Source organism: Bubalus bubalis, chromosome 7 (assembly GCF_019923935.1).
Source record: "Bubalus bubalis isolate 160015118507 breed Murrah chromosome 7, NDDB_SH_1, whole genome shotgun sequence".
In the NCBI taxonomy this organism is placed as follows: Eukaryota; Metazoa; Chordata; class Mammalia; order Artiodactyla; family Bovidae; genus Bubalus; species Bubalus bubalis.
In genome coordinates, this window is record NC_059163.1 from 32,767,460 (window position 1) to 32,783,610 (window position 16,151).

Genomic DNA, 16,151 nt, shown 5'->3' on the forward strand with positions numbered 1-16,151 from the left:
AAAACAGAAATATAGATCAATGAAACAGGAAAGAAACTCCAGAAATAAACTCACATACCTAAGGCCAAATAATCTATGACAAAGGAGACAAGAATATACAGTGGAAAAAAAAGACAGTCTCCTCAATAAGTGGTGCTGGGAAAACTGGATAGCTACATTTAAAGGAATAAAATCAGAATACTCCCTAACACTATACATAAATTTGAACTCAAAATGGATTAAAGACCTAAATGTAACACCAAATACTATTAAACTCTCAGAGGAAAAAATAGGCAGAATACTCTGACATAAAACTCAATGAGATATTTTTGATCCACCACTTAGAGTAATGGAAATAAAAACAAAAACAAACAAATGGGACAGAATTAAGCTTAAAAGCTTTTGCAGGCAAAGGAAACCATAAACAAGATGGAGACAACCATCAGAATTGGAAAAAAAAATACAAATGAAGGAATTAATCTCTAAACTATACAACCAGCTCATGCAGCCCAATATGTATTTAAAAATTTTTTTAATGTGGAAGATCTAACTAGATATTTCTCTCAAGGAGACATAAGATGTCCAACAAACACATGAAAACTATGACAACATCACTAATTATTTGAGAAATACAAATCAAAACTGTAATGGGGTATCATCACACACTGAAGAGAATGACCATCATCAAAAAATCTTCATACAATAAATGCAGGAGAGGGTAAAGAGAAAGGGGAACCCTCTTACAATATTGGTGATAATGTCCCAAAGGGATGGTACGGGGAGGGAGGAGGAAGGGGCGCTCAGGATGGGGAACACGTGTATACCTGTGGTGGATTCATGTTGATGTGTGGCAAAACCAATACAATATTGTAAAGTAATTAACCTCCAATTAAAATAAATAAATGTAAAAAAATATTGATGATAATGTAAATTGGTATAGCCACTATGGTGAGCAGTATGGAGATCCTTTAAAAAACTAAAAATAGGGCTACCAAATGATCCAACAATCCCATTCTTGGGCTTGTATCTGGAGAAAACCATAATTCAGAAAGACACATGCACCACAGTGTTCAATAGCAGCACAGTTTACAATAGTCAGGACATGAAATCAACCTAAACGTCCATTGACAAAGGAATGGGTGAAGAAGATGTGGTACATATAGGCAATGGAATACTCAGTAATAGAAAGGAACAAAATAATGCCATTTGCACGAATGTGAATGTATCTAGAGACTGTCATACTGAATTAAATTAGTCAGACAGTGAAAGACCGAGAGCATTTGATATCACTTATATGTGGACTCTAAAGAAGGGGTACAAATGAAACTTATTTGCAAAACAGAAATAAAGTTATAGTTACAGAAAGCAAACATGATTACCAGAGGGATGGGGGGACAAATTGGGAGAATGGAATTGACATGTACACAATGCTTTATATAAAATAGATAAAGAGAATTACTGTAGAGCACAGGGAATGCTACTCAGTACTCTGTAATGAATTATATAGGAAAAAATCTAATAAAGGTGAATATATGCAAATGCATAACTGAATCACCTTGCTGTACACCTTGCTGTGAAACTAACACAATATTTAAAATCAACTATACTCCAATAAAAATTTTTTTTTTAAAAAGAAGCTGTCTGAAGTAACCATATTGGAACTCTGAGTACTTGCAACTTGAAGGGTAAAGCCAGACTGGTAAACTGTAGTTAATTTGGTCATTTCAGCCCTTTAGCACAGTACCAGCTTCAAAACCTCCATTATCCAACCTGCTGGCAGTCAGCATGCCTGTGTACCTGGTATAATTTAGTGGCACCATGATGGGCAATGAAGGCCTTATTCTTCACATATTGGGGTTCTTTACCCTATTGATGATTAGTGCCCTTGATTACTGAGTTGTAGTCGCACATATTGGCCACAATTATTTCAAATCCCATTATCAGAAGCTTATATGTTTTAACCTTTATGATACAGTATAATTAGAATAAACATAAATCTAGAGATTAATGCAATGGGTGGGATGTTTGGAAATTTTGACACATTTAAGAAGATTCAGTTAAGAAGATTCAGTTATTCAGGTCCACTTATTAGACACCATTCTTCAAATGGTGAATGATTTCTGAAAGTAGAGGCTTAAACTCGTTATGTTTAACCATAAGCATAACCATAAGCATAAATATGCTTAATGCATATGCTTAATAACCATAAGCATAAATGGCTATTTTAGATGTTGAGTTATACATAGGAGGGGACTATTATGATCCATGAAAAATCAGAACAAGTCTATTAAAAAAAAAAACAAAAACAGAACAAATGACAGAATTCAGACTCAAAGGACTTACTTGCTTACTGACTTAAGATTATGGGCTTAGAGTCATATAGAGCATGTTTCAATCCTGGCTTTGGTACAAGAAAATTAGATAAACTCTAACTTGAAGTTTTCCTCGTATATAAAATGTGTAAATAATGCCTCCCTCATAGACTTGTTATGGAGAATAGAAAGAGACAACATATGAATGTACTTACCACAGTGTCTAGCACACAATTACCAGTCAATAGCTGAGATTATTGTTATTGTAAAAATATCTTCCTGTAAACTTCCCTGGCAGTTTATATCAGGGAGTATGAGTTACATCCCTGGTTGGGAACTAAGATCCTGCGTGCCTCAAGGTATAGCTAAAAAAAAAAAAAAAAAAAAAATTAAAGTCCAGCTCATTTGGAGAAATTAAAAAAAAAAATCAGCATTATTTTTTTAAATTATGTCCCTTTTTCCCTTCATTTGAGAATCAGACATTAAAGAATTAGGCTATTTAAAAAAAACTCACATACAGCAAAATTTAGAAAGCTTTATTCATATCCGGGGAAAGAATCAGGTTCATAACAGCCCTGAAAAGACCTTAAAGTCCTAAGGCTTTAACCATAGCCTGATTCCTGGAAAAGATAAATTCTTCAACAATCAAAAAAAAAAAAAAAAATTAGACACTAAGAAGAAGGGTGAATCTGATTTCTGGAATTAGTACATTGTAAAAATCAAAAGTACAGTTTTCAGCAAATATAGCAAGATAAAAAATTAGATAAAATATGTTTCAATCAAAGGAACAAAATTAATTGAGAGAAACTATTCCTGAGGAAGCCTGGATTTTGCAATTACTGGAAAAAAGCCTTTAAAACCACTGTCTTAAAGATGCACAGAGAGCTAAAGAAAGAGAGCAATAAAGAGAAGGAAATGAAGTAGAAATGAAGGAAAATACTGATAAAGGGGGAAATTAAAAGAACAAAAAAATTCTGGAGCTAAAAATTACAATAATTAAAATGAAAAATTCACATCAGTGGTTCCAAATCAGACATGACCATGCAGAAGTATCAGCAAACTTGAAGAAAGGATAATTGAAATTATCAAATTGGAGGACTCGAAAGAAAAACAAATGAAGAAAAATGAACCCTAAAACAATAGTGGGACACCACCCTATGAATGAGCATAAAAATTGTGGGACTTCTAGGAAAAGAGAAATGGGTAGAAAGGATATTAAAGAAATAATGGCATGACATATTTTAATGAAAGACATCGTGAATCTAAAAATTCAAGAAGTTAGAGAACTTCAAGTAGAATAAAATCAAAGATATCTATACAAAAAAAAAAAAAAAAAAAAGTAAAATCAAGCTGTCAAAAGTCAAAGACAATGAGGAAATCCTGAAAGAAACTAGATGGAAGTGCTGTGCTTAGTCACTCAGTCATGTCCAACTCCTTGTGACCTCATGAACTGTAGCCTGCTAGGCTCCTCTGTTCTTGTGGATTCTCCAGGCAAGAATACCATGCCATGCCTTCCTCCAAGGGATCTTCCCAACCCAGGGATCGAACCTAAGTCTCCCACATTTACAGGCAGATTCTTTACCATCTGAGCCAACAGGGAAGCCCAGGCAGAAGTAATTCATCACTAAGATGATCAGCACATTTCTCATCAGAAACCCTGGCTGAAAGGGAAAAAAAAAAAAAAAAAAAAGCATTAACTGAGAATTTGAACAGGCAAAATTTCCTTCAAAGGTGAGGTAGAAATTAAGACATTACCAGAAAAACAAAAGCTGGGGTACATCATTACCACTGCTGCACTTTGCCAATAAAAAAATGCAAACGGGACTCTTTTTGGCTGAAAGGAAAAGATGCTGGAAAGTAACACAAACTGCATGAATAAATAAATAGCTTCAGTAAAGGTAAAAACAAAGGTAATTTTAAATGCTGGTATCATTCTAATTTTGGTTGTGAGTGAAAGTCACTCAGTTGTGTCCGACTCTTAGCGACCCCATAGACTATCCATGGAACTCTTCAGACCACAATACTCGAGTGGGTAGCACTTCTCCAGGGGATCGTCTTCCCCATCCTTCTCCAGGGGATCTTTCCAACTCAAGAATCAAACCCAGGTCTCCCACACTGCAGGCGGATTCTTTACCAGCTGAGCCACAAGGGAAGCCCTCTCACCTGCCAGATGGTGGTCAAAAAAAGTATTAAAAGAAAAAGCTAAACAGGACAAAGCAAAAGTCATTGTTTTTCCTGGACTTTTGGTTGTAAGTCCAATTTTTTAAAATTTTCTCAATACTTTTTAAAAATACATTAAAATGATTATGAATTTATATAATTAGGGACACATTAAATATGTAATTTATGACATCAATTACAGAAAGGCTTGGATGGAGATGTTAAGGAGCAGAGTTTTTGTATGTTTTGAAGTTAAGAATAGGTCAAAGAATAAATCCCAAGAACAATTAAAAATAGTTTTTAAATTAATGAAACAGAAGAGATTGAAACAAGAGATGCAGAGGAAGCAGGAATCAGAGGGAAATTTATAGGTAAACGTGCTTATGTTTAGGATGAAGAAAGACCTAAAATCAATAACCTAATATTATATCTTAAAGAACTACAAAAAGAAGTCAAACTATATTCAAAGTTGGTAAAAGGAAATAATGAAGATTAGTGCAGAGATAAAAAAAGTTAAAAGAAATAGTAAATCAATAAAACTGAAAGCTAGTTCATTGAAATGATCAGCAAAATTATCAAAACATTAGCTACACTGGAAAAAGGGGAAAAAAGAATAAATGAAAATAAGTAAAGTCAGAAATGAACCTAGACAGATTACTAATGGTTTTATAGATATGAAAAGGATTATAAGAAACTGTGATAGAAGTGCAGCCAAGATGGCAGAGTAGGAAGACCCTGAGCTCACTTCTTCCCTCTGGCATACCAAAGAGCAATAATTTATTGCTCTCATTAACTATTAATGAGGATAACCAGAAGACTAGCAGAGAAGACCTTGAATCCACATGCAAAGGAAACAAATTGAATGGTCACCTTATGACATACACAAAAAATCAAGTCAAAAATCTATCAGAGACTTTTGAAGTAAAATGTCAGCACTTTTACAAGAAACTCCTAAGGGAAAATTTCACCACAGTGGATTCTGCTTTCATAGGTAAGACACCAAATGCAAAAGCAGAAAGAAAAAATATATAAATTAGACTTATTTGAATTAAGAACTTTGTGCATCAAAAGATACTATTAAGAAAGTGAGATAAAATATGCAGATTGTGAGAAAATCTTTTCAAATTATGTATCTGATAAGGAATGAATGTGCACAATACATAAAACACTGCTACAACTCAATAACAATGACAACAACAACAAAAATCTGGCTGAAATATGAAAAAGTACTTGAATAGACTTTTACAGAGAAGATACAAATAGTCAAAAGTATATGAAAAGAAGCTCATTTATCATTATGGAAATGCAAATCAAAGGCACATAGAAATAACACTTACTCTTTAAGATAGCTATTATCAGAAAAGAAAAAGAAAAAGGAAAATAACAAGTGTTGGTGAGAAGTGGTAACAAGTTGGTAAGTTGGTAACAAGTTGGTAACAAGTGTTGGTAAGAAGAAAATAACAATTGTTGGTTCTCTACCAACAAGTGTCCATAGAGAAATGGAACTTGGTGTACTGCTACTAGGACTGAAAAATGATGGATCTGTTGTGGAAAATATTCCTATGGTTTCTTGCAAATTTAAACATAGGATCATATGACCTAGAAATTTTAATTTTGGCCCATATATTGAAAGGAATTGAAACCAGGGATTAAAACTGATATTTGCACATGAATAATCATACCCATTTTAATTTTAATGTAAAGTTCCAAAGAATAACAAGGGGAGATAAGAAAGCCTGCCTCAGTGATCAATACAAAGAAATAGAGTAAAACAATAGAATGGGAAAGTCTAGAGATCACTTCAAGAAAATTAGAGATACCAAGAAAACATTTCATGCTAAGATGGGTACAATAAAAGACAGAAATGGGGTGGACCTAACAGAAGCAGAAGATATTAAGAAGAGGTGGCAAATACACAGAAAAACTGTACGAAAAAGATATTCATGACCCAGATAATCATGAGGTGTGATCACCAACCTAGAGCCAGATATTCTGGAATGTGAAGTCAAGTGGGCCTTAGGAAACATCACTACAAACAAAGCTAGTGGCAGTTATGGAATTCTGGTTGAGCTATTTCAAATCCTGAAAGATGATGCTGTGAAAGTGCTGCACTCAATATGCCAGCAAATTTGGAAAACACAGCAGTGGCCACAGGACTGGAAAAGGTCAGTTTTCATTCTAATCCCAAAGAAAGGCAATGCCAAAGAATGCTCAAACTACCGCACAATTGCACTCATCTCACATGCTAGGAAAGTAATGTTCAAAATTCTCCAAGCCAGGCTTCAACAGTACATGAACTGTGAACTTCCAGATGTTCAAGCTGGTTTTAGATAGGCAGAGGAACCAGAGATCAAATTGCCAACATTCTTTGGATCACTGAAAAAGCAAGAGAATTCCAGAAAAACATCTATTTCTGCTTTATTGACTATGCCAAAGCCTTTGATTGTGTTCAGTTCAGTTCAGTCGCTCAGTAGTGTCCAACTCTTTGTGACCCCATGAACCGCAGTATGCCAGGCCTCCCTGTCCATCACCAACTCTCAGAGTCCACCCAAACCCATGTCCATCGAGTTGGTGATGCCATCCAACATTCTCTTCCTCTGTCATTCCCTTCTCCAACTGCCCTCAATCTTTCCCAGCATCAGGGTCTTTTCAAATGAGTCAGCTCTTCTTATCAGATGGCCAAAGTATTGGAGTTTCAGCTTCAACATCAGTCCTTCCAATAAACACCCAGGACTGATCTCCTTTAGGATGGACTGGTTGGATCTCCTTGCAGTCCAAGGGACTCTCAAGAGTCTTCTCCAACATCACAATAAACTGATCCACGCAGTCAAAGGCTTTGGCATAGTCAATAAAGCAGAAATAGATGTTTTTTCAGGAACTCTCTTGGTTGTGTGGATCACCACAAACTCTGGAAAACACTTAGATGGGAATACCAAACCACCTGACTGACCTCCTGAGAAGTGTGTATGCAGGTCAGGAAGCAACAGTTAGAACTGGACACGGAGCAAGAGACTTCTTCCAAAAAAGAAAAGGAATACGTCAAGGCTGTATATTGTCACCCTGCTTATTAACTTATATGCATAGTACATCATGAGAAATGGTGGGCTGGAGGAAGCACAAGCTGGAATCAAGATTGCTGGGAGAAATATCAATAATCTCATATATGCAGATAATACCATCCTTAAGGCAGAAAGTGAAAAACTAAAGAGCCTCTTGATGAAAGTGAAAAGGAGAATGAAAAAGTTGACATAAAACTCAACATTCAGAAAGCTAATATCATGGCATCTGGTCCCATCACCTAATGGCAAATAGATGTTTCCACTTCATGGATACAGTGGAAACAGTGGCAGACTTTATTTTCTTGGGCTCCAAAATCACTGCACATGTTGACTGCAGCCATATTAAAAGACACTTGCCCCTTGAAAGAAAAGGTATGACCAACCTAGACAGCATATTAAAGAGCAAGAGACATTACTTTGCCAACAAATATCTGTCTAGTCAAAGCTATGATTTTTCCAGTAGTCATGTATGGATGTGGGAGCTTGACTATAAAGAAAGCTGAGCGCTGAAGAATTGATGCTTTTGAACTGTGGTATTGGAAAAGACTCTTGTGAGTCTCTTGGACTGAAAGGAAATCCAACCAGTCCATTCTAAAGGAAATCAGTCCTGAATATTCATTGGAAGGACTGATGCTGAAGCTGAAACTCCAATCCTTTGGCCACCTGATGCAAAGAACTGACTCATTTGAAAAAACCCTGATGCTGGGAAAGATTGAGGACAGGAGGAGAACGCAATTACAGAGGATGAGATGGTTGGATGGCATCACTGACTCAGTGGACATGAGTTTGAGTAAACTGTAGGAGTTGGCTATGCACAGGGAGGCCTGGCCTGCTGCAGTCCATGCGGTCACACAGAATCAGACAAGACTGGGTGACTTAAGTGAACTTAACTGAATCATACCAAGAATATTCATGATAGCAAAATGAATGGATAAAGAACTTTTTTTTTTAATAGGAGTATAGTTGCTTTACAATGCTGTATTAGTTTCTACTGTACAGCAAAGTGAATCAGCTATATGTATACATATATCCCATCTTTAGTGGATTTCATTCACATTTAGGTCACCACAGAGCATTGAATAGAGTTCCCTATGCTTTATAATAGGTTCTCCTTAGTTATCTATTTTATACATAGTATCACTAGTGTATATATGTCAATCCCTATCTCTCACTTTATCCCACCTGATTTCCCCCTTGGTATCCATACGTTTGTTCTCTACACCTATGTCTCTATTTCAGGCTTCCCTGGAGGTCAGACAGTAAAGAATCCACATTCAATGCAGGAGACCTAGGTTCAATCCCTAAGTTGGGATGATCCTTTGGAGGAGGGCATGGCAAACCACCCCAGTATTATTGCCTGGAGAATCCCCATGGACAGAGCAGCTTAGTGGGCTACAGTCAGTAGGGCCTCAAAGAGATGGACATGACTGAGCGACTAAGAACCCATTTTATATATATATATATATATATATATATATATATATATATATATGAAACATTCAGTTCATTTCAGTTCAGTCGCTCAGTCGTGTCTGACTTTTTGTGACTCCATGAATCGTAGCACGCCAGGCCTCCCTGTCCATCACCAACTCCCGGAGTTCACTCAGACTCATGTCCATCGACTCAGTGATGCCATCCAGCCATCTCATCCTCTGTCGCCCCCTTCTCCTCCTGCCCCCAATCCCTCCCAGCATCAGAGTCTTTTCCAATGAGTCAACTATTTGCACGAGGTGGCCAAAGTACTGGAGTTTCAGCCTTAGCATCATTCCTTCCAAAGAAATCCCAGGGCTCATCTCCTTCAGAATGGACTGGTTGGATCTCCTTGCAGTCCAAGGGACTCTCAAGAGTCTTCTCCAACACAACAGTTCAAAAGCATCAATTGTTCAGTGCTCAGCTTTCTTCACAGTCCAACTCTCACATTCATACATGACCACTGGAAAAACCATAGCCTTGACTAGATGGACCTTTGTTGGCAAAGTAACGTCTCTGCTTTTGAATATGCTATCTAGGTTGGCCATAACTTTTCTTCCAAAGGGTAAGCGTCTTTTAATTTCATGGCTGCAATCTCCATCTGCAGTGATTTTGGAGCCAACCAAAATAAAGTCTGACACTGCTTCCACTGTTTCCCCATCTATTTCCCATGAAGTGATGGGACCAGATGGCATGATCTTCATTTTCTGAATGTTGAGCATTAAGCCAACTTTTTCACTCTCCTCTTTCACTTTCATCAAGAGGCCTTTTAGCTCCTCTTCACTTTCTGCCATAAGCGTGGTGTCATCTGCACATCTGAGGTTATTGATATTTCTCCCGGCAATCTTGATTCCAGCTTGTGCTTCTTCCAGCCCAGCGTTTCTCATGATGTACTCTTCATATAAGTTAAATAAGCAGGGTGACAATATACAGCCTTGACATACTCCTTTTCCTATTTGGAACCAGGCTGTTGTTCCATGTCCAGTTCTAACTATTGCTTCCTGACCTGCATACAGATTTCTCAAGAGGCAGGTCAGGTGGTCTGGTATTCCCATCTCTTGAAGAATTTTCTACAGTTTATTGTGATCCACACAGTCAAAGGCTTTGGCATAGTCAATAAAGCAGAAATAGATGTTTTTTCTGGAACTCTCTTGCTTTTTCCATGATCCAGCAGATGTTGGCAATTAGATCTCTGGTTCCTCTGCCTATCTAAAACCAGCTTGAACATCTGAAAGTTCACAGTTCACGTATTGCTGAAGCCTGGCTTGGAGAATTTTGAGCATTACTTTACTAGCATGTGAGATGAGTGCAATTGTGCGGTAGTTTGCACATTCTTTGGCATTGCTTTTCTTAGGGATTGGAATGAAAACTGACCTTTTCCAGTCCTGTGGCCACTGCTGAGTTTTCGAAATTTACTGGCATATTGAGTGCAGCACTTTCACAGCAACATCTTTTAGGATTTGAAATAGCTCAACTGAAATTCCATCACGTCCACTAGTTTTGTTGGTAGTGATGCTTTCTAAGGCCCACTTGACTTCACATTCCAGGGTGTCTGGCTCTAGGTGAGTGATCACACCATTGTGATTGTCTTGCTCGTGAAGATCTTTTTCATATCGTTCTTCTGTGTATTCTTGCCACCTCTTCTTAATATCTTCTGCTTCTGTTAGGTCCATACCATTTCCATCCTTTATTGAGCCCATCTTTGCATGAAATGTTTCCTTGATATCTCTAGTTTTCTTGAAGAGGTCTCTAGTGTTTCCCATTCTGTTTTTTTCCTCTATTTCTTTGCATTGATCGCTGAGGAAGGCTTTCTTATCTCTCCTTGCTATTCTTTGGAACTCTGCATTCAGATGCTTATATCTTTCCTTTTCTCCTTTGCTTTTCACTTCTCTTCTTTTCACAGCTATTTGTAAGGCCTCCCCAGACAGCCATTTTGCTTTTTTGCATTTCTTTTTCATGAGGATGGTCTTCATCCCTGTCTCCTGTACAATGCCATGAACCTCATTCCATAGTTCATCAGGCACTCTATCAGATTTAGGCCCTTAAATCTATTTCTCATTTCTACTGTATAATCATAAGGGATTTGATTTAGGTCATGCCTGGATGCTCTAGTGGTTTTCCCTACTTTCTTCAATTTAAGTCTGAATTTGGCAATAAGAAGTTCATGATTTGAGCCACAGTCAGCTCCTGGTCTTGTTTTTCCTGACTGTATAGAGCTTCTCCATCTTTGGCTGCAAAGAATATAATCAATCTGATTTAGGTGTTGACCATCTGGTGATGTCCATGTGCAGAGTCTTCTCTTGTGTTCTTGGAAGAGGGTGTTTGCTATGACCAGTGCATTTTTTGGCAAAACTCTATTAGTCTTTGCCCTGCTTCATCCCGTATTCCAAGGCCAAATTTGCCTGTTACTCCAGGTGTTTCTTGACTTCCTACTTTTGCATTCCAGTCCCCTTTAATGAAAAGCACATCTTTTTTGGGTGTTAGTTCTCAAAGGTCTTGTAGGTCTTCATAGAACTGTTCAACTTCAGCTTCTTCAGCGTTAGTGGTTGGGGCATAGACTTGGATTACTGTGATAGTGAATGGTTTGCCTTGGAAACGAACAGAGATCATTCTGTTGTTTTTGAGATAGCATCCAAGTACTGCATTTCAGACTCTTTTGTTGACCATGATGGCTACTCCATTTCTTCTAAGGGATTCCTGCCCGCAGTAGTAGATATAATGGTCATCTGAGTTAAATTCACCCATTCCAGTCCATTTTAGTTCACTGATTCCAAGAATGTTGATGTTCACTCCTGCCATCTCTTGTTTGACCACTTCCAATTTGCCTTGATTCAGGGACCTGACATTCCAGGTTCCTATGCAATATTGCTCTTTACATCATCAGACCTTGCTTCTATCACCAGTCACATCCACAGATGGGTATTTTTTTTGCTTTGGTTCCATCCCTTCATTCTTTCTGGAGTTATTTCTCCACTGATCTCCAGTAGCATATTGGGCACCTACTGACCTGGGGAGTTTCCCTTTCAGTATCCTATCTTTTTGCCTTTTCATACTGTTCATGGGGTTCTCAAGGCAAGAATACTGAAGTGGTTTGCCATTCCCTTCTCCAGTGGACCATATTCTGTCAGACCTCTCCCTCATGACCCACCCGTCTTTGGTGGCCCCACGGGTATGGCTTAGTTTCATTGAGATAGACAAGTCTGTGGTCCTAGTGTGATTAGATTGACTAGCTTTCTGTGATTATGATTTCAGTGTGTCTGCCCTCTTGCAACACCTACCGTCTTACTCGGGTTTCTCTTACCTTGGGTGTGTGGTATCTCTTCATGGCTGCTCCAGTAAAGCACAGCCACTGCTCCTTAACTTGGACGAGGGGTATCTCCTCACTACCGCCCCTCCTGACCTTGAACGTGGAATAGCTCCTCTAGGCCCTCCTGCACCCTTGCAGCCACTGATCTTTCGAGGTGGGGTTGCTCCTCCCAGCCTACACCCCTGACCTCGGACGTGGGGTAGCTCCTCTCAGCCATGCTCTGTGTGCTGTCGCTGTGGCCCGTGCTTCCCCACTGGGGAAGCCAATGAAACATTATTCAACCTTAAAAAAGAAAGGAAATTCTGATATGTTGCAAAATGAATGAACCCTGTGGCAAAACTAATACAATTATGTAAAGTTTAAAAATAAAATAACATTTAAAAAAAAAGAAAGAAAAATAAAATAAAATAAAATAATGCTAAATCAGTGGAAGACAAACATTGCATGGTTCCACTTGTACTTGTTACCAAAGTAATCAAATTTATAGAGACAGAAAGTGGAACAGAAGTTATCAGGGGCTAGGGAATGAGAGGAATAGGGAGTTATTTAATGATACAGAACTGACATGAAGGATGATGAAAATATTCAGTGTGCAGTTAGAGTTGATGGTTACACACCATTGTGGATGTTTTTAATGCCCCCAGACTCAATAGTTCAGTTCAGTTCAGTTCAGTCGCTCAGTGGGTCCAACTCTTTGTGACCCCATGAATCGCAGCACGCCAGGCCTCCCTGTCCATCACCAACTCCTGGAGTTCACTCAGACTCACGTCCATCAACTCAGTGATGCCATCAGCCATCTCATCCTCTGTCGCCCCCTTCTCCTCCTGCCCCCAATCCCTCCCAGCATGAGTCTTTTCCAATGAGTCAACTCTTCGCATGAGGTGGCCAAAGTACTGGAGCTTCAGCATCATTCCTTCCAAAGAAATCCCAGGGCTGATCTCCTTCAGAATGGACTGGTTGGATCTCCTTGCAGTCCAAGGGACTCTCAAGAGTCTTCTCCAACACAACAGTTCAAAAGCATTGATTCTTCAGTGCTCAGCCTTCTTCACAGTCCAACTCTCACATCCATACATGACCACAGGAAAAACCATAGCCTTGACTAGACAGACCTTTGTTGGCAAAGTAATGTCTCTGCTTTTGAATATGCTATCTAGGTTGGTCATATAGTTACAATACTTAAAATGAAAAATATCATTACCAGTATTTTACTATATGAGTTTTTATTACTGGTAACTATATTGAAAAAAGATCAAAAGAGGTAAATAATATCCCTCCCCTTTGCCTCTGAAAATTTTGTTTCAAAAATCCCCTTTACCAGAGTAGCCTAGTAATACCAGTATGTTGTTGTTTCAGATACAGATTGTCATTTTTCTTCATCTACAAGTTACATTTAATCCAAGGATGATAACCTATTGACTGCATTGTTTCAAGCCTTAGAAAATATGGTTGTAGTGACAATGGCTTAAAAACACTCATTACCTAATCACTTAGGGCCTCAGTTTGCTTGTTTATCACCTGGAGGCATCAGACCTGATTAATCCTAGGTTAACTGCTTTCTTTTGACAGGATGTGATTCTAAAAATCTTCTAATAAAGACATTTATCTTAATAGGTTCTGTGGAGATACACAGGAAAGAAACCAGAAACATTAGGAGCCAATACCCGACTATATAAATGGATTCCACAGAATGATCTTCTTGGTAAGACCAAAGAAAGAAAAATAAACAGAGCTGAATGAGGGATAATGTGAATGATTTCTCAATAACAGATAAATCCAACAAATTTGTATTTAAAATAACAACAACAACAACAACAAAAAGCTTTAATGTTTTCTTCACATTTCTTCTGGAGTTTGTAAAAGAAAAGATTATTCCTGACACTTTTTAAAGACTAAGGCAAACTTTTTTCAAAACCATCATGATAAGTATAGTTATTAGTGCAATGGACTTTTATAATATGACAGAGAGCCTAGATTCAACGCTGCATGCAGAAAGGAAAATAGGAGAATTTATCACAAAAGAGCATAGTGAGTGGAAGTTCATTGTATGCAAAATTAGAAAGAGGAAATGTCAGGTACAAAGGAACAGTCTAGCAAAACTAACCTAATTAGATTCTTACCGAAGGCATGCTAAGGTCATCACATATCACTTGGGGGATAGTGAAAGAAGAGGTGAAAGCTGTAAAAGATGATCAGACATCAAAACTGATCTGTTAAACTGACGTAGTAGAGTGCTTGCTAAAATTGGGCAATGCAGAGATAAAGTAGAACCAAAATAAAATTCTAGTGGAGAAGAGTTCAGGGAAGTCTGACTAGACTTTGGTCAAGGATCTTTGTCAAACTGTAACACAAATATCAAATTTATAATTCTCTCACTTATGATATAGTCTCTCCCTCCTGAGAATCAAAGTCAAATAAAGTATCTTTATATCAGGCTCCCATTAACTTTTGTATAGAATATTGCAGAAACCTCCTGATTCTCTTCATCCATTTTATCCCACTTCTCTTCTCTTTTGCCTACTACAACCATATGGGGAAAAAAATCTGGCAAACCATTTCACCATCTATAATACAAATGGCTCTTTATTACTATAGAGTTAAATGCTTAAACAGAGTACACATGTAATTGCTGTAGCCTTTTTGTATGATGAACTCAATATGCCAGCAAATTTGGAAAATGCAGTAGTGGTCACAGGACTGGGAAAGGTCAGTTTTCATTCCAATCCCAAAGAAAGGCAATGCCAAAGAATGCTCAAACTACCACACAGTTGCACTCATCTCAAATGCTAGTAAAATAATGCTCAAAATTCTCCAAGCCTTCTACAAGCCAGGCTTCAACAATACATGAACCGTGAACTTCCAGATATTCAAACTGGTTAAAGAAAAGGCAGAGGAACCAAAGATCGAATTGCCAACATCTGTTGGATCATCAAAAAACAAGAGAGTTCCAGAAAAACATCTATTTCTGCTTTATTGACTATGCCAAAGCCTTTGACTCTGTGGATCACAATAAACTGTGGAAAATTCTGAAAAAGATGGGAATACCAGACCACCTGACCTACCTCTTGAGAAATCTGTATACAGGTCAGGAAGCAACAGTTAGAACTGGACATGGAACAACAGACTACTTCCAAATATGGAAAGGAGTACGTCAAGGCTGTATGTTGTCACCATGCTTATTTAACTTATATGCAGAATACATCATGAGAAATGCTGGAATGAATGAAGCACAAGCTGGAATCAAGATTGCTGGGGAAATATCTCAGATATGCAGATGACACCACCCCTTATGGCAGAAAGTGAAGAAGAACTAAAGAACCTTTTGATGAAAGTGAAAGAGGAGAGTGAAAAAGTTGACCTAAAACTCAACATTCAGAAAACTAAGATCATGGCATCTGGTCCCATCACTTCATGGGAAATAGATGGGGAAACAGTGTCAGACTTTATTTTTGGGGTCTCCAAAATCACTGCAGATGGTGATTGCAGCCATGAAATTAAAAGATGCTTACTCCTTGAAAGAAAAGTTATGATCAACCTAGACAGCCTATAAAAAGCAGAGACATTACTTTGGCAACAAAGGTCCATCTAGTCAAGGCTATGGTTTTTCCATTAGTCATGTATAGATGTGAGGGCTTGACTATAAAGAAAGCTGAGCACTTGAAGAATTGATGCTTTTCAATTGTGGTGTTGGAGAAGACTCTTGTGAGTCCCTTGGACTGCAAAGAGATCCAACCAGTCCATCCTAAAGGCAGTCAGTCCTGAATATTCATTGGAAGGACTGTTGCTGAAGCTGAAACTCCAATACTTTGGCCACCTGATGCGAAGAACTGACTCATTTGAAAAGACCCTGATGCTTGGAAAGATTGA

General features: G+C 38.0%; 1 protein-coding gene across 1 annotated transcript in view; it reads left to right on the forward strand.

Annotated features, from left to right (window-relative positions):
• The window catches only part of LOC102398161 (UDP-glucuronosyltransferase 2C1), a 36,890-nt gene that overhangs the window by 13,443 nt on the left and 7,296 nt on the right, over window positions 1-16,151 (forward strand). The window contains exon 4 of the mRNA XM_006080172.3: window positions 13,899-13,986. Coding sequence (XP_006080234.1) covers window positions 13,899-13,986 — 88 coding nt within the window. The remainder of the gene's footprint in view (window positions 1-13,898; window positions 13,987-16,151) is intronic.